At 49.3% G+C, this 24,079-nt stretch overlaps 1 protein-coding gene across 2 annotated transcripts in view; it reads left to right on the top strand.

The window, feature by feature from the left end:
- LOC147421346 (exostosin family protein) overlaps positions 1-24,079 on the top strand; it is a 149,287-nt gene that overhangs the window by 100,601 nt on the left and 24,607 nt on the right. For both annotated transcript variants that reach the window (XM_086504018.1, XM_086504017.1), the window contains exon 7: positions 23,229-23,363. In XM_086504018.1, the coding sequence (XP_086360144.1) occupies positions 23,229-23,363 (135 nt within the window). The remainder of the gene's footprint in view (positions 1-23,228; positions 23,364-24,079) is intronic.

The following is a 24,079-nucleotide window of genomic DNA, read 5'->3' as shown; positions in this document are numbered from 1 at the left end:
GGAGAAGAAGAGACTGAGAGAGTCTCCGTCTCCTGAATCTCTTGCAGCTGTGCCGGCACTTGGAGAAAAGAGTCGCAAGAACTCTTGCATGTGTCAGTCGCTCTGTTCTTGTCTGGCTTTGGCTGCTGCCATTCTTTCATGGTGTTTGCGTTCCATTTCTCCTTTTCTTTCTGCTCTACTTTCTGCGTGTCTGGGATCCATTTCTGCTTTTCTTTCTACGTGTTTGCGATCCATTTATGCTTTTCTTTCTTTGCATTCACTATCAAATTTTGCCATTCTTTTTGTATTTCTTGCTTCGTGTTCTAACTTCCTTTCCAGAAACATCTGGTCTAAAGCCTCCATAGGTGTTAGTGCAATCCTTGACGTAGATGGTAAAGGGGGAGGGTCGGAAAAACCTCCTGGTGGGGAAAATTCTTCTTCGCCTCTCTCATGCTCATCACCTCTAAGCGAAGTATCCATTCCGTTCCGAGTGATTACCATTCTGAAGTCGTGGGTTCTTGTGGTCTTGGGTTCTTAAGTTCACGAGGAACTTGGGTTCTTGGGGGTCTTGGTTCTTGGGTTCTTGAGGGTCTTGAGGTGCTTGAGGTTCTTGAGGTTCTTGAGGGTCTTGAGGTGCTTGAGGTTCTTGAGGTTTTCTTTCGCTTACAATTTGTGTTTGAGAAGGATCTTCTCTTCACCCGAGTTCTTCTCCTTTCCGCGGGCGCACCCCTTGGCGGCCTTGCGCTCACACCAAGGTTGCTTTTTCCCACCTCACGTCAATTGGCCGGCTGCTAAGTGCATGGTCCACTCTCAATGAGTGAAAAAAGGCACCAGGGGAGGCTGGACAAGCCCTTCTTTCTTGGGATTCCTGTCACTCTTCAAAACACGATTAGGAATCGACACGTCCAAGCGAACTTGGGTTAGTGTGAGCAAAAAAAATTATGTGGTTCTTTCCTTGAGTGATACAGAACACTGCCAAAGCTCTGATACCAATGTAAGGTGCAACGGAATGAATGTTTGTGCTTTGCTCAAGATGAGTGCTTCGAACTGTGCTCAAGGTTCCTTTTGTGCTTATGGAAGGTAGAGCCTTCCGTTCTTAATGAGAGAATGCTATGATCACAAACAAAGTGAATGGACACTGTGCGTGCAAGTGTATGAGACTGAGAGATAGAGAGAAGAGAGATACGACACCAGAGACGTTGTAAAACCCTCCTCCGAAGGCCCCACTCTCATTGGCGAGAGTTGTCTACTATTGATTGCACAAACGGGTACAATGATGATGCATGGACTGATGCAGATCTAGTCTATGTCGATGATGATAACCAAGATGGCGATGACGACAAAGGGGCTGAAAATTGAATGAAACCAACTGCTGTCCAAAATCGCTAACTGCTGAATTGTGCTGCAACTGAATTGCTGGAATTCGGGCTGACCTTGTGTTGCTGAAAAACGCAAGTTTGGGCTGAGAAAAATGCTGAGTTTGGCTGCGTTTTTGGATGCTGAATTTGCTTGATAAAAATGCTGATGATTGCTGTTTTTAGGGCTGAAAACGCTGCTGTCCTGCTGCGGGTTAAGGTTGAAAATCTGCAGCTACATTGTCCTGGACCAAAAACGCCACGCATGCAAAGTCTGCTGGCGATGGGACTTGCAACAATGCTAGGCTTGGAAACATTCCTTACTGTGGAATCTTGCAGAAAACGCCAAGGCTGAGGTTTGATGAAAAACGCGAGGGAATGGATCTTGCTCGCGGAAATCGGCCCCAAGGGGTTCTTGCTTGAGAAGTTGCCTGTTGAGCGGTGGAGCTCCTGCTGCCTCTTCTGCCAGAAAGTGCTAGCTCTAGTTTGCTTATATACAAACTTAGCAAAATTGCCCTACCTACTTTTATTGGAAAGTCACTTAACTTAATAAGGGAAAAATGCCAAAAATAGATAAAATAGGTTAAATGCACTAGAAAATTCCCCTGAAGGATTTTGATGGATTCTGATGGGAATGCTTATGATCATGCTGTGTGCAACCAGAGGATATGCATCTACACTAAGTGATTGGGCATGCACGGTCTACGAATAGACTCACAAAAGTGCCAGATCACTTCTAATCTAGACTGACTGGACTGACTGAACCTTGATCATGTTGTAGCTTGTCCACGGACACATAGGGCTGCATGTGTCACGTGACGTAGTCCCTGAACCAAAGGGCGGTTGAAGAGGCATTGGTGCAACCAAAGTTGGTCCGAGCTGGAAAGTGGTCTATGCCAAGCAAAGGCTGTAGGCAGGTGCAGTGCAGAAGGCTAGGGTAGGTATGGAGTCCCTGCTCAATGCGGTTTTTAGGCCGAAAGAGCTAAAGGATGGTCCAAATGGGACGACAGATGAAGATACCCGAAGTGCCGAGTCAATGCTCTGAAATGTAGTGTCCAATGTGCTCTAGAAGCCGATCCAGACGGCTTGTCAAACGGAGCCCTGGTGCTCAAGATACTAAAGTTTAAAGTTAGAAGGTTTAGCAGATCCCCAACGGGCAGAGCAGCTAGGGACAGGTGGCCTAGGCTGATGTTAGTGGATGCATGTGTAGAGCTTGAATTATGGAGCGTGCTTGTGGGTATCCAAAGGGGGAAGAACCGCTCGTGGTGGTGGGCTATGGCACATGCCCGTGGGGTGCTGTGGCGACGGCGCGCAGCCCTGCGTGGGCGGAAATGAGGCGGTTTTGGCTAGCATGGGGCGGCGCCAGTGGCGCACTCGCCCGCTTGTGGTGATTCGGCAGCTCGCGACAAATGGTACCGTGGCGGCCTAGTAAGGGCTTGTGCCCGCGTCTAAAGGGGCCCCCCATTTGTAGGAGATGAGTCACACCCCCCCAAATAGCGATGTCGCTATTGCTCAACAAGGGGAGGGTCCTGCAGTAGAGTGAGCCAGAGAGGGGGAGAGAATCCCAAAGCCGACCAATGGGGGCAGTCCTATGATGGGGAGACAGAAAGCAAGTTTGAAGCAGGGGATGAAGAGAGAGAGAGAGAGAGAGAGAGAGAGAGAGAGAGAGAGAGAGAGAGAGAGAGAGAGAGAGAGAGAGAGAGAGAGAGAGAGAGAGAGAGAGAATCCATGCAGCAGGGAGCCCAAAGGGCGGCCATTTCAAAGGGCGACCGGAAGGGGGCCGCCATGTGGATACATACTCCTGGCTCCCAGATGCAACCCATTTGCCTAGAGGCCTAGAGGGAGGTGTGGATCCCGTAGTGCAATATAGTTCTTTGTCCCTAGCAACCAGCCTTGAATTGGAACAGCCTACTCCACCTGACGGGTCAGACCAGAATCTGTTGGAGTGGTTGAATGCTACCAAAGCTTTGCCCTGTTATGGAGTCTCTATTCACTCTTTTCTTGAAGGTACACCCTCTCCCAATGTTTCTAAAGTAACTAAACCCAATGAGCCACGTGAGTCAGCTCAATGGGTTGAAGGTCATAGAAGTTACTCCGGATGCACCCTTGGTGGAAGCCTTTGAATTTGGTGAGCCTATGCAGGATGATAGAAACAAACAAAAATCTCCTCGACAGGAGTTCGCCCCCCCCTCAAACATCAGCCCCATTGGTGTCTGCTTCTCTGACCAGAACAAAGCTCACTTCACAGAGCCTGTCCTGCTTCATGAATTCCTTGCTCATGATAATTGTCTTGCTCATGGTTGCTGCGCTCTGTAGCATCTTCTCTTTCAGCCAGTGGACCATGGAATTCATCTACACTGAAACAAGAATTCATCCAACTATACTTTGCATTGGAGATGTGTATTTTTTTATCTGCCACCCCTCACCCCCTTCCCTCCTACCCACCCCTATAGAACACTCGCCCCTACCCACCCCCTCACACGCTCTCGCCCCTACCCACCCCCTCTCCTGCCCTCGCCCTTGCCCTCCCCCTACTCGCTCCTATCTTCTCCCAACTCGCCCCTACCCACCCCCTCACACACTCTTGCCCCTACCCACCCCCTCACACACTCTCGCCCCTACCCAACCCCTCCCTTTGCCCTCGTCCCTACCCGCATCCCCTACTAACCAACCCTCGCCCCTATCTTCTTCCGACTCGCCCCTACCCACCCCCTCTCTCTTGCCCTCGCCCTTGCCCTCCCCCTACTCGCCCCTACCCACCCCTCTTGCCCTCGCCCCTACCCACCCCCTACCTACCCTCGCCCTCTCCCTACCTCCCTCGCCGTCGCCTCCCCCTACCTAACTCTCGCCCCTACCCACCCCCTACTCGTCCCTACCCACCCCCTCCCTTGCCCTCGCACTTGCCCTCCCCCTACTCGCCCCTACCCACCCCTCTTGCCCTCCCCCCTACCCACCCCCTACCTACCCTCGCCCTCTCCCTACCTCCCTCGCCCTCGCCTTCCCCTACCTAGGCCTCGCCCTCGCCCTCTCCCCTACCTACCCCTCGCCCTCTCCCTACCTCCCTCGCCCTCGGCCTCGCCCCCCTACCTACCCCTTGCCCTCGCCCTCGCCCTCTCCCCTACCTACCCCTCGCCCTCTCCCTACCTCCCTCGCCCTCGGCCTCGCCCCCCTACCTACCCCTTGCCCTCGCCCTCCTCCTACCTAGGCCTCGCCCCCTACCACTACCTACCCACCCCTCGGCTTTCTAGCATTCACCTGGTTGCCATCTCGTTGTTGTTAATGCTTTTCGTTCTGCCATCACAATGGAGCTTAACCTTATTTGCGGTGTTACTCCACCTTATGGTCATCCCTCTTTTCAAGAACAGTGTTGTGCAGAAAGTGTTGCAAGGTTCATTTGCAAGCATGGACCTGGTCATTTTCCTCTCAGTATGGTTATCAAAGATAAAGATGTGCGGATCCAAACCGAGCATATCTCTTTGTAGTAGAGCCTCATTTTGTTTTGCAAATTGGGATTCTAGGACTATGAAATCATATTGGATTCTCGCCTATTCAAAGGCTTAAGGCGTTTGCAAGCAATGCAGTGTTTTTAACCCCACTTTTGAGGCATGTAAGGTCATGGTTGGGCCTCACACCTGCTTCACTAAAGATGTACAGAAGTGGCACATACTGGTTTTCTTTCAAGTTTTTTTCAATATTTCCTCTCAGTGAGACGGTGAGTGGTCTTGTGGCGGGCAACCTGTAGCAGGCTACAATGTCACTTTCACAGGACAAGTTACAGTTGGCCGAGGCTAGTTCACACCGGACTGGACGAACTCTCTTGGCTGGGCAATGACACGTGGCAGGGGATACGGATGGTGGTCTAGTGGACATCGTGGCCAGGTCACCACCACTCAGTTATCAGTTGGGGATAGATTTAGATGGCTGACATTTATGAGCCGTTGGTGGCTCTTTATGATTATACATATGGCTAGCAGCTGTTGGGTCATGGGATCATCTTCTAGACATATGGTCCAACGTCGTCGTCTAGAGGGGAGAGTCTAGACACACAACACGTCTTCACCATCCCTGCACACGTGAGCCTCGACACCCCATTGTACCTGTGAGTCCTGGGCTGGAGCTGAGTGTGCTGCCACACCAGAGTCTGTATCAGTTCTTTGAGATAGTCGAGTCATATGTTGTGGTCTGCTGTTGTGTCTCTGTGAGCTCAGTTGTTGTCTATTTGTTCCTTGCTTTCAGTCTGTTTGAGTGAGATTGTCACGCACATTGCACTGAGGAGCACCCACTGTAGAGAGCACGACACAGTATCCGCGCTACAATGCGGATTGTCAATGGGGTGCGCATGATACTTTCACTTGGCTACCTAGAGGGCAGACTTGCAGATATTTGGGTTTCTATGTCGTCATTGATGTGTCAGTTGAGCAGCTGTTTGCACTCGTGCTACAGTCTATCAGGAAGAAACTTTGCCATTGGTCATCCTTGCATTTATCTCTAGTTGGCAGAGTTCTTGTGGTGAATCAAGTTCTTGCGATGTCTTGGTTCACGACATCCTGTATGACTCTTCACTCAGGCATCGTGGCGCGTTTGAAACGCCTTGTACGCAGCTTCTTGTGGGGTGGCCTAGATGCTCTTTTGACACTCGACCATGAGTCCATTGGGAGACAGTCATTTTGCTTAGAGAGAAGGGGGGATTGGGGATTATTGATTCAGAGATGCAAAGCAAGGCATTGCTTGCAAATCTGATTGTTCTCAGATTGTTTCTAGGGGCAGAGTATTGGAAATAGTTTCTGCATCATGCTTTGTCGCATACCTCTCCTAATTTAAGATCAAATCTGGAGCTCTCTCTCTCTCTCTCTCTCTCTCTCTCTCTCTCTCTCTCTCTCTCTCTCTCTCTCTCTCTCTCTCTCTGCAACCCCAACCCTAGCCGCTCGAGCTTCCGCCCTCTTTGCTCTATCAGTCTCCCAAGGGCGAGCGAAAGTCTTGTAGGGGGGGCGTCAGGCCCAAGTTTGCCCTAGCCACGCCCTAGCCAATCTCGCTCTGTTTCGCTTTAGTGCTCCATTGCTCTAGTGCGCCAATCTCGTTTTAATACTCCAATGCTTGAGCGTGCCAGTCTTGCTTTGTTTGTCATGCAAGTCCTCCGGCGCTCCACTCAACACTTGAGCATCAAGTTCCTCTCTAGCTTAGGTTGCCCGTCCCTGATCCGATTTTGGTGAAGGATGAGCTACCTAGGGTTGGGTGCCGTCTTCACCCAAGAATCGAATCCACAACATCCACTGCTGAGGCTTTTTCGTTAACTCAGAAATGCAACCAATACTCCAAAGACTCTTGCAAGAACATGACCAAGCTTTGCTGCCGTGCTTACCGCTCCCAACAAACTCGATCGTATTGCCCAGCTCCAAGCGGCCCTCGATCGCGTCATGGAAGAAAACCGTGTCCTCAAAACTCTCGTTAGTGAGCTAGAGCCAAAGTCACTTAAGTTCACTCGCCAGCTATTGCCAAAGTGCACACTTGTGTGACAAATCAGCTTCGCGAAGAAAGATTGCAGGAAGAGAATGCTCTTAAGGTCCGCATCTGTGGGCCTCCCTCACCATGGTGCACTATAGAAGACACTCTCGAGGAAGCAATTATCAAGCTCAACAACATTCTTCAACGAGTCAATATCAAGCGAGAAACCATCTCTTGGATCAATGACACACATCGACATGTGCCATCCCAACACTGTCTTTCACGTTATGCACACAAGGTCTTGAAAATAACGCAAAGGGGAAAATAATCACATGCATTATCAAGGGCGACCACCACACCTGCGTCAGGAGTCACGACTATTGGCCAAGCACCCGCACCCTTCACCTGGACATATGACATGACTATGACCTAGCTAGTATGAAGGCGATCACTAGACATTACCCGGGCCGGATGCTTGTTGGGCGTACGGTACAGTTTGAGAGTGGCTCCAATCCGCCCTCGGTGGCTCCGAAGGCAACATCTTGGAGCTCATTGTGCTGGGTTGTGGTATCTTTCAGGTGCAACTTCTAAACGAGCGCTACGTCGAGTCTTTCTATAGTCGCTCTTCTATTGTTGCAGGGACCCAGCTGTTGGTTTTAGAGCGTTGGACACCAAACTTCGATGTTGAGGAGTTTGATCGCCAGCAACGGATCCCTCGATTTTTGGTCACTCTCTCTTTTCCATCTCTCTTGGTCCATCTTTCAGGTCGTGTTACTGGTGTAGCTGCTAGGTGCAGCTTGGCTATACGAGGCTCACTGGCTACAAAGATCGGCACACCACAGATACATGTCTACGTACTTGGAGACACCCACTTCCCTGATATAGTGCAACTTTGCGATCCCACAATAGAGCAGGTTTGTCTACAAAGGGTGACAATGATTGCATCTTGTTGATGTGAACCCTCATGGAAGTAACAGTGCATCTAGGTGGAACAACTGCACTTGCAAATCAACACGCTTCATAGGCTTAACATGCTCATGGATGGACTTCAAATGATCCCAAATCTGCTTGGCACTTGTCGTTGCCTTCACATGTTCCAATATCTGTGGGGTACAATTCAGGATAATAAAGGACTGCACTCGAGCATTGCCTTCTCTTGTAGATGGCTTCTCAGCCTTCTTGGTCTCACATGATACAAATAAAATCCGGCCATCATTGTCATCCTCCAGGTACTGTAGTCTGTACCATCCAACTGACCATCACTTGGAAAAGGTGGTAGGGTAGGTATCTTCACTAGTTGGTTACCTGTCTCGTTGTTTTACCGATCCCACATAGCACTTGCTGACAATGATCCAACACCTTCATCTTATGTGCGACCTCCGACATGTCAGTAGGAATAATATCGTTGTGTGACGAAGATAGGCTCAGGTATTTGGAAGAAACCGCTCCAAAGCAGCCAATACAACTCCAAATCAGCACCAAATGTGCGACACAAATGGACGACCAGCCAACTGATTCTCCTCCAGATTGCTTCTACATCTCCAAATCCGCGTCCACCCATGGTGAGAATGACTGCTTCGAATTTGAAATTTTCTGCAGTGGGCAGACAACCTCTTCATACTTGCAAAACCTGCACCAGATCCACAAACACTCGAACCGGGTGTGATGATACTAGATGAATCGCAAGAAACAGCAAGCTACCTTCTCTCCAAAACCGCCAGAAAAGCACCCAAACACACCGCATAACACGATCCAAGACCGGATTTAACACCGGAGCTCTGATGGCATGGCTGAAAACAGTGGCAAAAGGTGCACAACCTCTCGTCTCGGGTGATGGACAGCAGCAACCTCCGAATGTGGAACCTCCGACAATAACCCCATGACAGTGCACACCCTTGATCTACAAGAGAGATTGCAAAAGAAAGGATTGCCTAGGGCACGAGAGGGCACAAAGGAAAAACGCGAAGGCATAAGGAGAGGGAAGGCAATCTGGCAGAAACGCTAGAGAGGGAAACGTGCCAGAGAGAGAAAACTGGGAGAGAGTGTGACTCAAAATGCTGGTTCTCATTGATGATGACCAAAACTAGTGATACAAGGGGTGGGCACCCTTTTTCCTCTATAGGGAAATTGCTTGGTTGCATGACCTCCCTTGAAAACCCCATGACCCAAAGGAAGGGGGCAAAAGTTCAGAAAAAATGGAACCAGCTTGTAGGTGGCAAACCAGAGGCACAAGGCTCTGGGAAAAGAATGCCCTACTCATGGGACCACCAAGAGGCGCACTATATGACGTTGCCAGCAGTACGGGGGCGGACACATACCAAAAATGAGAAAACTACCTCACATAGGAGGAGAACGGCCACAAAACAGCCCTCACTACATGGGATCAGCCCTTGGTAGATATTGAAGCACTAGTAGCTTCGCCAAGACTGGCGAGAGAGGTGGCAAACGCTAACATGATAAAGTGTCGATTTGCCCAATAACCATTCGTAAACCTTGTGAGAGCTGAGTCTCCATATAGCTCGGAAGGATAATGAATCCATTTGGTGATAGGTGGGGAACATCGCTCTGGTAGTGTGCCATTCTCATGATGTGGGGAGAGTGGGTTATATCCAAGTTATCTCTTATCTCCTGCATCAATATCTTGATCAGCCCTTGGGAGATACTGGGGTACTAATCGCTCCGCCAAGACCGGCCATGAGGTGGAAAACTCTAACATGATCAAGTGTGGATTTTCCTAATAACAGTTTGTAAACCATGTGAGCGTTGAGTGTCCATATAACTCGGCCAGGTAATGAAGCCATCTAAAGAGAGCTGGGGGAAGTTCTTTCTGGTAGTGTGCCATCCTTGTGCCACGGGGAAGAGCGGGCTACATCCAAGTCATCTATACTACCCTACTACCCCCCCCTTCCCCGCGCAATATGTCAGCTCTAATGATCCTGTTGACGTCTGATTGGTTGAGGTCGAGTCTAGGGCAATCCAGATTGTACTCATACGGAGTTAGTCTATCAATTTGCATGTTAATGTATGCTCATCCAAGTGCTCCTGTGGGCACACCGGCAATGTGTGTCACTGTTGCTATTTGGACTATGTTCTTATTTTTAATGATTAATCTCTTTTTAGGATATTTTATTATGTGCACTAAGAACTGTTAAAAGATTGTAGCTACAAGAACTGCCATCAAGAACGGGCAACTCTGATGTGTCATTTGATGGGTGACGGTAAACATCGCAAAGGAGTTTCCGTAAGTTCGATGGAAAGGGCCGGGTTACGAGTGCCCCTGATGCGTCACATGATGGGTGACGGGTGCATCAGTAAGGGGGCATCCCGTAGGCCAAGGAGGAAATCCGAACTGAGTAAGAAAATACGCGTAAGAACGCAAGCACAAGAATAAAGATGGGTTCAATGAATCTTTTTACGAAAAGCAGGAACAGCCGCGGGAGGACAGATGTTTTCCCGCGAGGAGTCTGTGTCTGCATTGCATCTGTGTCGTGTCCTGCACCCGGGGACGCCTGGAATGTGTCCGTGTAGCATTGTTTTCATTAACTAAGTGAGTTTTTAAAGTTTGAACAGGTTCACACTTTATTTTATTAAAGTGGCCGGTCACTTTTAAGTGACCAGGCCTTTATTAATAAAATAAAGCAAGTCCCTCAAAAAAAAGGCAGCGCTAAAAAGCTACGCAAGGGGGGGGCTGATTTTGCGATCTCTCTCTCTCCTCTTTCTAGGGAGCGCCCAGCTTTGCTTTTTTGACTTTATTCCCGCCGGGTGCCAAACCCTATAAAAGGGTAAGCCAGCGTTCCAGTTTTGGGAAGCCGGGAGCAGCAGGAAGTGCTAGCGTTGGGATTCTGGAGTAGAGATTGGCGACGGAAATTGCAAGTGTTCGCGTGACGACTTTATGGAGGTCGATTCTCTGAGCAAGGAGCGACAGGTATAAAGTGTTGATACGCATTGAGAATTGTTGCTTTGTGTGGTTTGTTTTGTAGGAATCTCCCGTCTTACGGGAAGGCCCTTCACGGGAAGTACGGCTTCACGCCCAAGTCCCTTACGGGAAAGTACGGCTTCGCGCCAAAGCCCCTTACGGGAAAGAACGGCCTTGTGCCCAAGCCCTTTACGGGAAAGCACGACCTTCGGGTCTAAGATTACATAACGGAGGGGTTTCCTCGGGTTCTCGTGCTTGTACAAGAATTCTCCCTAAATAAAAGAATACTCTTAACGGGGGGGGGAACCAGCCCATCTTCTGGTCCCCAATACTGTGTCGATCTTCTCCCTTCTCTCCCTTTTGCAAAGTATTTTATTTTTCAGATTTCTAAGTGCTCGTGTACGCTCCCGTTTTGTGACAGTGGTATCAGAGCTCGGACTCCTCTCTTTCTCTGCAAAGAAGGACGATTCCGGGAAGAACAGGAAGAACCATGTCGGGCCAAGGGAGAAGCGTTGAAGAGGAGCTTCAACAAGTGCAAGCTCAGCTTGCGGATTTGCAACAAATCTTACTGTTGCCAAACGTCCAAAAGCTTTTGGGCGGAATGAAGAAAACGAATGGAACTGATGCAGCCAAGCATTCAGACAACACTGTTGGCGTGAGACCACAGGAGGCAAGAGAAGAAGAACGTGCCGAGGTGCACAAAGGATATTCGGATCGGAATGAACGGCCTACTTCACGGAAAGGCCAAGAAAAAGCGCTCTCTCTGCTAGACGAGAGCAAGGACATCTCTATCTCATCTCCACCTTCATCAAGCTATGGAACGAAGAGAAGGAGGACATGAGAGCGGAAATCCAAAACCTCAAAGAGGAGAAGGAGAGAAGGGAACGGGAGAACGAGAAGGAGAGGGAGAGATGGAGGAAAGAGCAAGAAGAGATGAAGGCACAAATCGATCTCCTTCATGCTTCCATCACATCCCTCACCCCCGAGGAAGGAGAGATTAAAGAGGAGGCTAAGGAAGCCCTCAAGGAGGAGATCACCAAAGCCCTCACCGCAAGCATTGAGGACAAATTAGAGGCCACCAAAGAAGGATGGGTCGAAGTGGTCAAAAAGAATATCAAGAAGGTAGCAAGAGAGGAAGCCCAAAAAGATGAGGTACTCATCATACACACAACCATCGAGGAGGAGAAGATGCGACAAGCTCGCCGTTTCAATGTGCGAGTGACCGGCATCAAAGAAGAAGAAGGGTCTACACCCGAGAGCGATGGGAAAGCTTTATGCAAGAAAGTGGGATACAAGGAAGAAGAGATCCCTTTCTCCAAAGTTTGGAGAGCCGGCAAAGATCCAAAGAAGAGAGCTCTCATCCTCCAATTCGCCTCCGAGGAGTCTCGAACTTCTTTCCTCCGAAAGAGGGTCATCTTGAGAGGACTAGAAGGCCCCCCGATTTATCTTGATGATGACCTCACAAAGATGCAACAAGATCACCGTCGTGCGTGCATGCCTAGAGTCCACCAAGCCCGCAAAGAAGGGAAGAAGGCAGTATATCGAGATGGCAGGGTCATCATTGATGGCAAGACCATCGCATAGAGACTCGCGGCCTGTGGGACACACGAGGAGATTCATGTCACGGTTTGGAATTGCAATGTAGACCTATGGACACACCCAGAGAGACTTGAGGAGGTGATGAGAGGTCGAGACATCATTCTACTTACAGAGACACACGAGAGCCCAGAGAGAGGGCTACCACGGATACATGGATTCCAGTGGGAGTCTCTACATCGGGGATGTATGCGCCAGCACACCACTCGCGGTTCAGGAGGAGTGGCCATACTCTTTAGACAGGGGCTTCACATTAGACTACAGATTGTTGCCCGGGACCCACAGGCCCGCTACATGTGGATTCGCCTCGAGCTCTCACGAGACAGAATCGTCTACATTGCCCTTTGCTACTTTGCTCCCACAGGCTCCAGATTCGCCCCTATTGAGCAGGAGTCACCGTACGCATGCCTCACGGAGGAGATTATGGAGTACTCCACACTGGGTGAAGTCTTCCTTATGGGAGACTTCAATGCTCGTACGCGTAGTGAGCAGTGTGAGGCATATGACCACGAGGACCCAGAGGCACTACACACTCTAGATGAGGAGGCTACTATGAGAGATACAGCAGACAGAGCTCCAGTCACAGCCTACGGACGACATCTACTTCGACTTGGCTCCCAGCACCGTCTCGTTATTTATAACGGGATGGCCCAGTGGCCCACCTCAGGGGGCCTGACTTGTATGCCACATGGAGTTACAGAGGGAGGGGGGTGTACAGTCGACTATATTCTGGGACACAGGGAGGCTACACACCTTATCACATCCTTCACCATTCCACCCATACCCATCGGAGCCGACCACACATACCTCTCTTTCTCCATCATCGGAGATACCATCCCACACAGCTCCACAGCACACACTCCACACACCACCATCCATTTCACACATGAGCTAGCCCCTCTTTACTCGGCCGAGGTCGAGCATGGCCTATGCCTCCTCCACCCATCCACACCACTCTCAGTTCTCACATCACATATCTCTTCCGTTCTCCACACTTCAGCTATTAGCTCTTTTCCACACACCACTCACACAGGACGCACTCCCCCTCCCGGGACTATGCCTCAGAACCGCTGGTATGATGATGAGTGCAGAGAGCTATACCGACGCCTCCGTGCACGGCGAGCCTTAGGAGAGATCATAGAGAGAGAGGCCAGACGGCATATGAAGACGCTGACACGCCAAAAGCGGCGAGCATTCGAAGAGGCACAGGAGCTAGAGCTATACCGCCTATTCATGAGCATGGATAGCGCGACGGCATGGCGCACCTTGCGCGAGCCACGTCCGACTACAGCTATTGAGGATCCACAGATATGGCATGATTATGCAGAGCGACTCTATGAGGTGCCAGGGCAGCCTCCTATCCCACAGCCACACGGGCCACGCCCCACGTGCTCCTCCTTCTTTACAGCAGAGATGGTAGAGAGGGCCATACACCGCATGCAGCACAGACGATCAGCTGACCATACTGGATTACAGAGTGAGCACATCATTTATGCGGCCTCCACTATAGCCCCGTTGATTGCACATGTCTTCAACCGGGCTATAGGGGAGGGCTTCCCAGAGGAGTGGACACAGCACACCATAGTGCCTATCCACAAATCTGGCGACACCCTGGACCCAGGGAAGTACAGGACTATCATGATTGGCCACATGATGGCCAAGCTATATGGAGCAGTACTTGAGGCACAGCTCAGCCGCTACGCAGAGACCGAGGGTTTACGAGCTCCAAGCCAGGCAGGTTTCAGACGAGCTTTCTCCACCACTGATCACATCTTCGTTCTGCGCTGCTTTATTTATGGGGCAAAGGCGCGGAAGAAGAGGCTTTACTGCTGCTTTGTGGATTTCCGCAAGGCCTTTGACACAGTCCCACGCGAGAGACTCTTCCAACGCCTTCACAGCATTGGGGTACCAACAGAGATGATTTGGGCCATATATACTCTCTACGAGAGGGTGACGGGTCGGGTTCGTTGCCCAGGCGGTTTTTCAGAGACCATTGCTAGCACCATTGGTGTTAAGCAAGGATGCCCACTCTCCCCGACACTCTTTGGGCTCTACATCGACGAGATCTCCGACTACATACTGCGAGCAAGGGGGGAGGGGAGCGACTTGGCAGGTACTCCGGTCCACATCATGTTATATGCTGATGATATTGTGTTGATTTCAGAGTCACCCGAGGGCTTGCAGCGCCATCTTGAGGCCTTGGACGAATTCAGCACACACAAGGGGTTGACTGTGAACCTTGGCAAAACCAAGGTCATGATCTTTCACACATCCAGTGCAGTGAGGAGCGCTGCCACCTTCACAGCAGCAGGAGGACAAGTTGATGTAGTCACCTCCTATGTCTACCTTGGCATCACATTCACCAGCCTACCTGGACCCTTCACTATGAGGCAGGCTGCTGCTGACAGGCTCACCCGAGGATATGCAGCTATGACCATGCTAGAGCGGAGGTGCCACCAGGCACACTTTCAAGAGCCCCGCACGAAGGGGTGGCTTTTCGACACCTTAGTCACCCGGGCCCTGATGTACTCGGCGGCAGTATGGGCACCAGGATTGACAGCTGACCAGTGGACACAGCTTGAGAGGCCACAGGTATGTATGATCTCACGCTTGCTCCGCAGCAAGAAGACAGTGCCACATGACATTATTAGAGCCGAGCTCGCCACACCACCTATGGTTGTAGAGGCACTATTCCAGACAGTCTGCTTCCTCCAGAGGATGAGAGAGCTACCTCCTGACAGACTTACTCGTAGAGCATTTGAGGCAGCTATACAGCTATCAGAGAGTGGGCATGAGAGAGCATGGTACTCACAAGTCAGAGCATGGTTTGAGGGACACGGTCTTGACATGGAGAGCCTACCACCATTCCAGTACGACCCCCACTCACCATATATTCACCTCTCTCGCAGTGAGAGGAACTTGGTATTGAGACAGGATCTGTGGCAGTTATACACTAGGAGAGTCTGGGAGTCACCTGGCTTGGGGACGAGGATGTCAGATTACAGAGACCAGTTTCTCACCATATTGTCTGGGGGGTTCATACAGAGACCACGCTATATGGACACATATATGCCACATAGCTCACGGGTGGCGATTGGTCAGCTGAGAGTTGCTTCACACAGGTTAGAGATTGAGATCGGGAGACACACTGGTGTTCCCAGGGAGGAGCGAGTCTGCAGAGCCTGCACAGAGGAGGTAGAGAGTGAGGAGCACTTTGTATGTAGATGCAGAGCATACACTGAGATCAGAGGCAGGTATGAGGCCTTATTCAGAGGACAGCCCACTCTCCGAGAGATCATGGACTCTCGAGATCAGAGACAGCTCGGACGTTTCTTACTAGAGATACAGAGCCATCGGGACACACTACTACAGCCACACACAGCTACACAGACAGAGGGGAGACAGTCGCAGCTCACAGACTTCTTTCAGAGGATTGCCGCCCCTCCCTCACCAGACACTCAGAGGGGAGTGACACTTCCACAGGCGGAGGTGAACCGAGCTAGACGACGACCACGAGTTACAGGCTACAGGGGCGCGAGCTCCCACCACCGACAGATCGAGGAGATCCGAGCCCGGGAGCGCTGTGCCACTGAGGAGCGAGTAGCTCAGATGAGGGCCGACCCGACAGCTTTCATCCGGGTAGCCTTGGCACCAGCCCCGCCCATGTACCACATCTTACATCCCCCCATTAGTACAGGATGGAGCTAGATAGCTTGATGCATTCTCATGATTGTACTACCTTGAGCATATAGACATGCATATACCCCTAGAGAGATAGAGCTCCATCTCTCCTCAGATACTCCACTACCTACATTCAGTTCAGTTTTGTATTAGTTTTGTTTCATTTGTCTTTCCGATAGACGGATGACATACACACCAGGTACATCTGTTTTGTCTCATAGGCCGATTTCGGCCTGACATAGACGTTAAAAATCTTTCTTTCTTTCTTTCTTTCTTTCTCCTGATTATACTTCTACTTCTCGATCATCTCGTCAGAAGAAGGAAGCCGCTACTACTGCCACTACCCTACATCAACCTAAAGATAAGCCTCGATTCAAGAAGCATGGTCGTAAGTCTCAACATCGCATGAGAGTCTTCAAATCGGGCGACAAGGACATCAAGTTCGAAACCTACAACGGACGGAGAGACATCTCCAATGCACTGTCCTTCATCAGATAGTTTGAAGTCGCCTTTACCAATGGGCACTTCACAGAAAGATCCAAATTACGCCATGTGGGGATGCACCTCAAGGAAACGGCAAGTAATTGGTGGTTAGCCAAGATTCTGGAAGGTTCTCGGGCCAGAACTTGGGAGCGCTTCAAATCTGAATTTTATGAACAATTTCTTCCACCTGACTTCGAGCAGGACATACGGAAGGAATGGGACTGGCTTGCCCAGAAGGAACATGAAAGAGTAATGACTTATGTGGACAAGTATTGGTCGGTTCTTCTGAAGGTCACTCCCTTAATGAAGATTGCCGACGAGGAAAAGAAAAGAAAGTTCGAAGCGGGTCTCCAACCGCAGCTTCGAAAGAGTATGAAGGTGTATCCGCATGATACTCTTCAAAGGATGATGGAGTCAGCAATCATTGCTGAGGATTTGCACTCAACTAGGACGCTTAGAAAAATGGAGCATAGCACTTACCGTGCAAGACAAAGAGGGGTCTACGATGACCATGGGGGCCAAGGAAGAAAACGTCCTCCATCTAGGGACGATGATCATTCTAAGAAGCCAGAGGGCACTGGCAAGCGAACTAAGTATCTTTCTCCTACTCAACTTCAAACTTTTAGAGAGGAAGGAAGATGCTTCTACTGTGGCGAGAAAGGACATATGAAACCGGACTGCCCGCTAAAGCAGCAACGGCAAGAGCAAGCCTCTATGAGGCAAGAGAAAGCAAGGAAGGAACCCGCACCACCAAGCTCGAACTCAATTCCAGATGTTCAAGGAAACACAGAAATGGAGAAAGGGAAGCGTCAACTTCTGAAGGGTTGGGGGTCTTTGAACAACCAGCGAGTACTGATTCTTTATGATCAAGGATCCACGGATAACTTAATCTCCCTGGATACTGCGAAACGATTGTGCCTCACACCGGCTCAGCTTGGCACACCGGTTACATCAGGATCGGCATTCGAGGGGTTGACAACCAATGCAACTCCCGTGCAAGGACAGCTCAATCTTCGGATTGGCGAGTACAAGGACCGCGAATCATTTTTGATGGCACCCATCGAGGGATGTGATATCATCTTGGGTATGCCATGGCACTTCCACATGACACCTATTCCCGATTATGTGGAAAAGACCCTCACTTTTGATCATGGGGGTAAGAAAATAAAGATTCAAGCTGATGCAGGAGATTGGCAGTTCCTAATTGTAAGTCATATCTCCATTAAGAAAGAAATGAAGAAGTGTGTTTCTGCTTACTTGATTTTTGCACGTGAAAAGGATAAAACTAGTAGGGACTCTCTCTCTAGTCTGGAAATTAAGCGTCTTCAATTTATTGAAAAGTACAAAGATTGTTTCACGGAAACACTCCCTGATGAACTCCCTCCGGTACGCCCGGAAGAGCACCGCATAGATCTCACACCGGGTAGCTCGCCTCCCAATCAACCCCCTTATCGGGTAAGTCTTGCTCAGCAAGAGGAAATTTTGAAGCAAGTCAACGAGCTTCTAGAGAAAGGGTTAGTACGGCCAAGTGCTTCACCCTACTGCTCTCCAGTTCTACTGGTGTAGAAGAAAGATGGCACGTTTTGAATGTGCATAGACTATAGGTCTTTAAACAAGATCACAGCCAAGAATCGCTTTCCGATCCCTCGGATTGATGATATACTTGATAAGTTGCAGGGTGCAAGTGTCTTTAGTTGCATAGACTTAAAGAGTGGGTATCATCAGATACGGATCGCCCCTGAGGATGTCCATAAGACTGCTTTCCGCACAACCTTTGGACTATATGAATTTTTGGTAATGCCTTTCGGCTTGACCAATGCTCCTGCGACGTTCAATCGCATGATGGACCGCATTTTCAGCCCATATCGAGCTTTTACAGGAGTATTCTTTGACGACATACTCATCTTCTCTAAGTCAGAAGAGGAACATCGGAAGCACTTGGACTTAGTGTTTCAAGAATTGCGAAAGCATGAGTTGCATGTGAATGCAAAGAAGAGCGAGTTCTTTCTCTCAGAGATACACTATCTCGGCCATATAGTCTCTCACAATCAAGTGAGTGTGGATCCTGCCAAGATCTGAGTGGTAGAAGATTGGCCTATTCCCCCTACGGTACATGATGTACGTAGCTTTCTGGGATTATGTTCATATTATCGAAGGTTTGTCCGAGGATTTGCTCGTGTAGCAGGACCACTTCATGATTTGACAAAGAAGAAGATTCCTTTCAGACGGGGATCGAGACAACAAGGAGCTTTTGATCGGCTCAAGTACTTGCTAAGCCGTGGACCTATTTTGATAGTGCCTGACTTAAGGAAACCATTTGAGGTTCACTGCGATGCTTCAGGCGATTGCATCGGAGCAGTGTTAAACCAAGAAGGCCATGCAGTGGCTTACGAAAGTAGACGGCTTAAGGATGCAGAGTTGCATGCACCAATCTATGAAAAGGAACTCACGGCTGTGATTCACGCCTTATCCAACTAGAAGCACTATCTTCTAGGAGCGGATTTTGTGATCAAGACTGATCACCAGAGTTTGCGGTATTTTCTTACGCAAAGGAAACTATCTGAGAAACAGATGAGATGGGCAAACTTTTTGTCTATGTTTCACTTCCCGATCCTTCACACGACTGGGAGTAAGAATGTAGTCGCAGACGCATTGTCTAGGCGGCCAAGGGTGAATGCTATCACTTCGGTGTATCACCAAGAATTAGAAGCACTACCGGATTTATATCCGAATGATCCAGACTTCTCCACCATTTGGGGAAAGCTACATCGTGGAGAGAATGAGTTTCCCTATTCCATTTGGGACGGTTATCTCTACCACCATCAGGCCATATGTGTGGCGGAACCATTAAGAAAGAAGATCATGGATGAAGCACACGCTTCGCCTTATGCGGGACATCGGGGCATTCTCCCTACGACCTTACCAATGGAAAGATATTTCTTTTGGCCTAGCCTTAAAACAGATCTTGATAAGTATGTCAGGGAATGCTTGGTTTGCCAAAAAGTGAAGTATGATCGGCATAAGACGCCTGGGTTGCTACAACCTTTGCCTGTGCCTAATGAACCTTGGGAAAGTATTGCCATGGACTTCATCATGGACCTCCCTAGAACTCAGACTGGAAATGACGCAATCTGGACCATTGTGGACAGGTTTAGCAAGCAAGCACACTTTATACTAGTCAAGAAAACGATCGAAGCAGATCATATGGCTAGGGTGTTTCTAACACAGATCTTTAAGCATCATGGAATGCCTAAGTCTATTGTGAGTGATCGAGATCCTCGCATGACAGGAAATTTTTGGCGTGCCTTGATGGATAACCTTGGTACGAAGCTGAATTTTTCATCTGCTTACCATCCTCAAACGGACGGGCAAAGTGAGATAGCCAATTCCACAGTATTGGATATGTTAAAAGCTTATGTGTCAGACCGGCAATATGACTGGGAGAAATATTTGCCTCTTTTCGAGTATGCGTATAACAATACCATACACTCATCGACGGGGAAAACACCTTTTGAGATTTTCTATGGTAAGCCTTTGCTTCCACCCATCCTTTTAACAAGGATAAGATCTTTGCAGCGGATGAATTTTTCCGGGACTTGGACACAGCCTACGGGCAAGTTAGGAGAGCTATTCTACGCTCTCAGGAAAAGCATAAGAAAGCTGCAGACAAGCACAGGAGGAATCTCGACTTAACAGTCGGACAGTTAGTCTTACTCAAGTTTGAGAAGGCAAGACAGACTTAAGAAACAAGTGTCTCATAAGGGGAAAGTGGTAAAACTTTCTACCCGTTATTATGGGCCGTTTAAGATTACTGAGCGAGTGAATGATGTCACCTTCCGATTAGAGCTACCGCCTAATTGGAAGATCCATAATTCTTTCCATGTCAGTTTACTCCGGCCGTATGTGGGACCGCCTCCAAGCCAGCCTAGTGCTGAGGAACCTCCTTAGGTTGAGGAAACAGAAGAAATACTCCAACCGGAGCAAATAGTAAATCATTAGGAGCGGTCTCTCAAATCCGGAAAGATAACACGAAAGTATTTGGTTAAGTTTAAGAACTATTCGAATCTAGATGCTCAGTGGATGACGCAGGAGGAATTAGCAGCTTATCCCGAGATACTGGAGGTATACGTCCAAGCACTACAATTGAGGTCAACTGTTTAGAAGCCAGAGGGATGTTGGTAATTGGACTATGTTCTTATTTTTAATGATTAATCTCTTTTTAGGATATTTTATTATGTGCACTAAGAACTGTTAAAAGATTGTAGCTACAGGAACTGCCATCAAGAACGGGCAACTCTGATGTGTCATTTGATGGGTGACGGTAAACATCGCAAAGGAGTTTCCGTAAGTTCGGTGGAAAGGTCCGGGTTACGAGTGCCCCTGATGCGTCACATGACGGGTGCGTGAAGGGTGCATCAGTAAGGGGGCATCCCGTAGGCCAAGGAGGAAATCCGAACTGAGTAAGAAAATACGCGTAAGAACGCAAGCACAAGAATAAAGATGGGTTCAATGAAGCTTTTTACGAAAAGCAGGAACAACCGCGGGAGGACAGATGTTTTCCCGCGAGGAGTCTGTGTCTGCATTGCATCTGTGTCGTGTCCTGCACCCGGGGACGCCCGGAATGTGTCCGTGTAGCATTGTTTTCATTAACTAAGTGAGTTTTTAAAGTTTGAACAGGTTCACACTTTATTTTATTAAAGTGGCCGGTCACTTTTAAGTGACCAGGCCTTTATTAATAAAATAAAGCAAGTCCCTCAAAAAAAAGGCAGCGCTAAAAAGCTACGCAGGGGGGGGGGCTGATTTTGCGATCTCTCTCTCTCCTCTCTCTAGGGAGCGCCCAGCTCTGCTTTTTCGACTTTATTCCCGCCGGGTGCCAAACCCTATAAAAGGGTAAGCCAGCGTTCCAGTTTTGGGAAGCCGGGAGCAGCAGGAAGTGCTAGCGCTGGGATTCTGGAGTAGAGATTGGCGACGGAAATTGCAAGTGTTCGCGTGACGACTTTACGGAGGTCGATTCTCTGAGCAAGGAGCGACAGGTATAAGGTGTTGATACGCATTGAGAATTGTTGCTTTGTGTGGTTTGTTTTGCAGGAATCTCCCGTCTTACGGGAAGGCCCTTCACGGGAAGTACGGCTTCACGCCTAAGTCCCTTACGAGAAAGTACAGTTTCGGGCCAAAGCCCCTTACGAGAAGGAACGGCCTTGTGCCCAAGCCCTTTACGGGAAAGCACGACCTTCGGGTCTAAGATTACATAACGGAGGGGTTTCCTCAGGTTCTCTTGCTTGTATAAGAATTCTCCCTGAATAAAAGAATACTCTTAACGGGGGGGGGACCAGCCCGTCTTCTGGTCCCCAATACTGTGTCGATCTTCTCCCTTCTCTCCCTTTTGCAAAGTATTTTATTTTTCAGATTTCTAAGTGCTCGTGTACGCTCCCGTTTTGTGACAGTCACCCTTGGCTGCTAGCTGCTTGGATGAGGCCAAGGCTAGTCGTGGGTATCTATCTCGAGGGAGGGTCCACAATCTGTGGAGGTAGGTCACTCCTGGAAGCAAGGCCTGCACCACCATGGGTGATGCATTGATGTCTGTAGGAATGATCTCGTGCAGAGTTGTCTCTTGAGGCCTTCGCCCTTATCATCTGTGATAGCATCATGACCAATGGTCTCTCCATATGCTTGTGTCGATCATAATACTCCTTCTCTGGCCATCAATCTCTGTCAATGGTGGCCTGCGTGTATGGTAGAGGCTTGGACCTCTTGATAGCTTGCCCACAGAGAACTGTGGGGTAACTATGGTATCAAAAAGCCATAGCTTGGTTCGTGGCTCATGAAACTGTATGCCTCTCAACGCACCAAGTGCTACATGTGCTCATGCAAGTCGAGCCTCCGATGTGTCTCGCCGAGCAAAACATGGCCCTTTGAAATTAATCCCCAAATATACAGACTCTATGGCATACTCAATTGGCTCCCCACCAGATGTAAACAAATATGCAGATCTTGTCACCCACACTGCTGAGGTGTTAAAGACCATGAATTTGGTCTTTTGCAAGTTGACCCTAAGATCTCTATCTGTGCAGAAGGTCTCTAATGCTTTCAAATGTTTCGGTAACCCCTTGGGCAATATATTTGGAAGTCTCATCCATGTAAAGTCCAAATAGCATAGGGGGCAGTGGACGTCCTTGCTTCACCCCAGTGGTAGCTTGCACTCTACTCGTCACTGTCTCATAGAAGGCATAAACACTCCAGCAAGAGAGCCACCAAAATCCCATGTCCTCCATAAGACATCCATGGATTTTCCTCTTGCAACCATCCCTGTGAAAGAAGGGACCTTCTTATTGAAAGTGTCACAAACAAACCTTCATCCGTTCCTAATTCTCCACTGCAACTACATACTGCAAGCAGAAAATTGGGCTCAAAGGTATTGTATCTCTCAGTTTAGACTACTTGAGCATCTCTACGAAAGGAATATTTTTTCTCCGGGGTTCTTGGGTTTTGAAATACTAAGTGAATCAACCCAAAAAATTGTCTTTCCCTGCCAGGGTTTTCTAATGTTCCAGATCTCTTTCCCTTTCTGAGACACTTTTTTGGCGGGTTCTTCCCTTCTGTGTCTATCACTGGGATAGTTTTTCTCGTCATCCTCATGTGACCTGACCAGACATCCCACAAGCCTAAAGTGCTGCTTAAGGTGTTCTGCTTTTCATTATGAACATTACCTCAATTAAGAGCTTGTGACCTGGTTCATTTTGCATAGGTGATGGTAAAGAGGCTCTTTGTGTTTGCAGATTGCTTTGTATGAGGGCTTGTTAAATAGTCCACATCGAACACTAAATGCTGAAGAGGCTGATTTCTTCTATGTGCCAGTCCTGGGTGCTTGCCTTATTGCACGTGCCGATGAGACTCCCTATCTTTCCATGAAGGTACTCTCTCTCTCTCTCTCTCTCCCCCCCCCCCCCCCCCCCCACCCCACGTGTGAGAGTTCATGTGATGACAGAGGACAGGACCAGGCCAGGTAGGACAACCCCCTATACCAGCCACCTCGAGCTCAACAGGCTGCCCTTACACTAGGGACGACCCCCCCCCCCCCCCCCCCCCCCCCCCCCCCCCCCCACCCCACGTGTGAGAGTTCATGTGATGACAGAGGACAGGACCAGGCCCAGTAGGACAACCCCCTATACCAGCCACCTCGAGCTCAACAGGCTGCCCTTACACTAGGGACCCCCCCCCCCCCCCCCCCCCCCCCCCCCCCTTCTTTTAGTGGTTTAGTCTTTACTTCATTACTTTATTGTACTTTATTTTTGTCTTGGACACTTTGACACACCTGATGAGTATGTGATTTATTGGATAATATTGGTCTCATAGGTCTTTTAGGCCTTTTGTAGACGTTAATAAACATTTCATTTCATTCTCTCTCTCTCTCTCTCTCTCTCTCTCTCTCTCTCTCTCTCTCTCTCTGGACTGCCCACGCCACCTGCTCTGTTGAGCGCTGGACTGCTGGACTGCCTCACGCCACCTACCCTGTTGAGCGCTGCCCACGCCACCTACTGCTCTGTTGAGCGCTGCCCACGCAGCCCACTCAGCCCCACGCGCTCTCTCTCAGCAGGCAGCGCGCTTACTCTCTCACCAGCTGGACTGT

Source organism: Adiantum capillus-veneris, chromosome 28, assembly GCF_014529385.1.
Source record: "Adiantum capillus-veneris isolate H3 chromosome 28, ASM1452938v2, whole genome shotgun sequence".
Taxonomy (NCBI): Eukaryota; Viridiplantae; Streptophyta; class Polypodiopsida; order Polypodiales; family Pteridaceae; genus Adiantum; species Adiantum capillus-veneris.
Note: the sequence above shows the minus strand (reverse complement) of the source record. Positions and strands in the feature narration are given on the sequence as shown.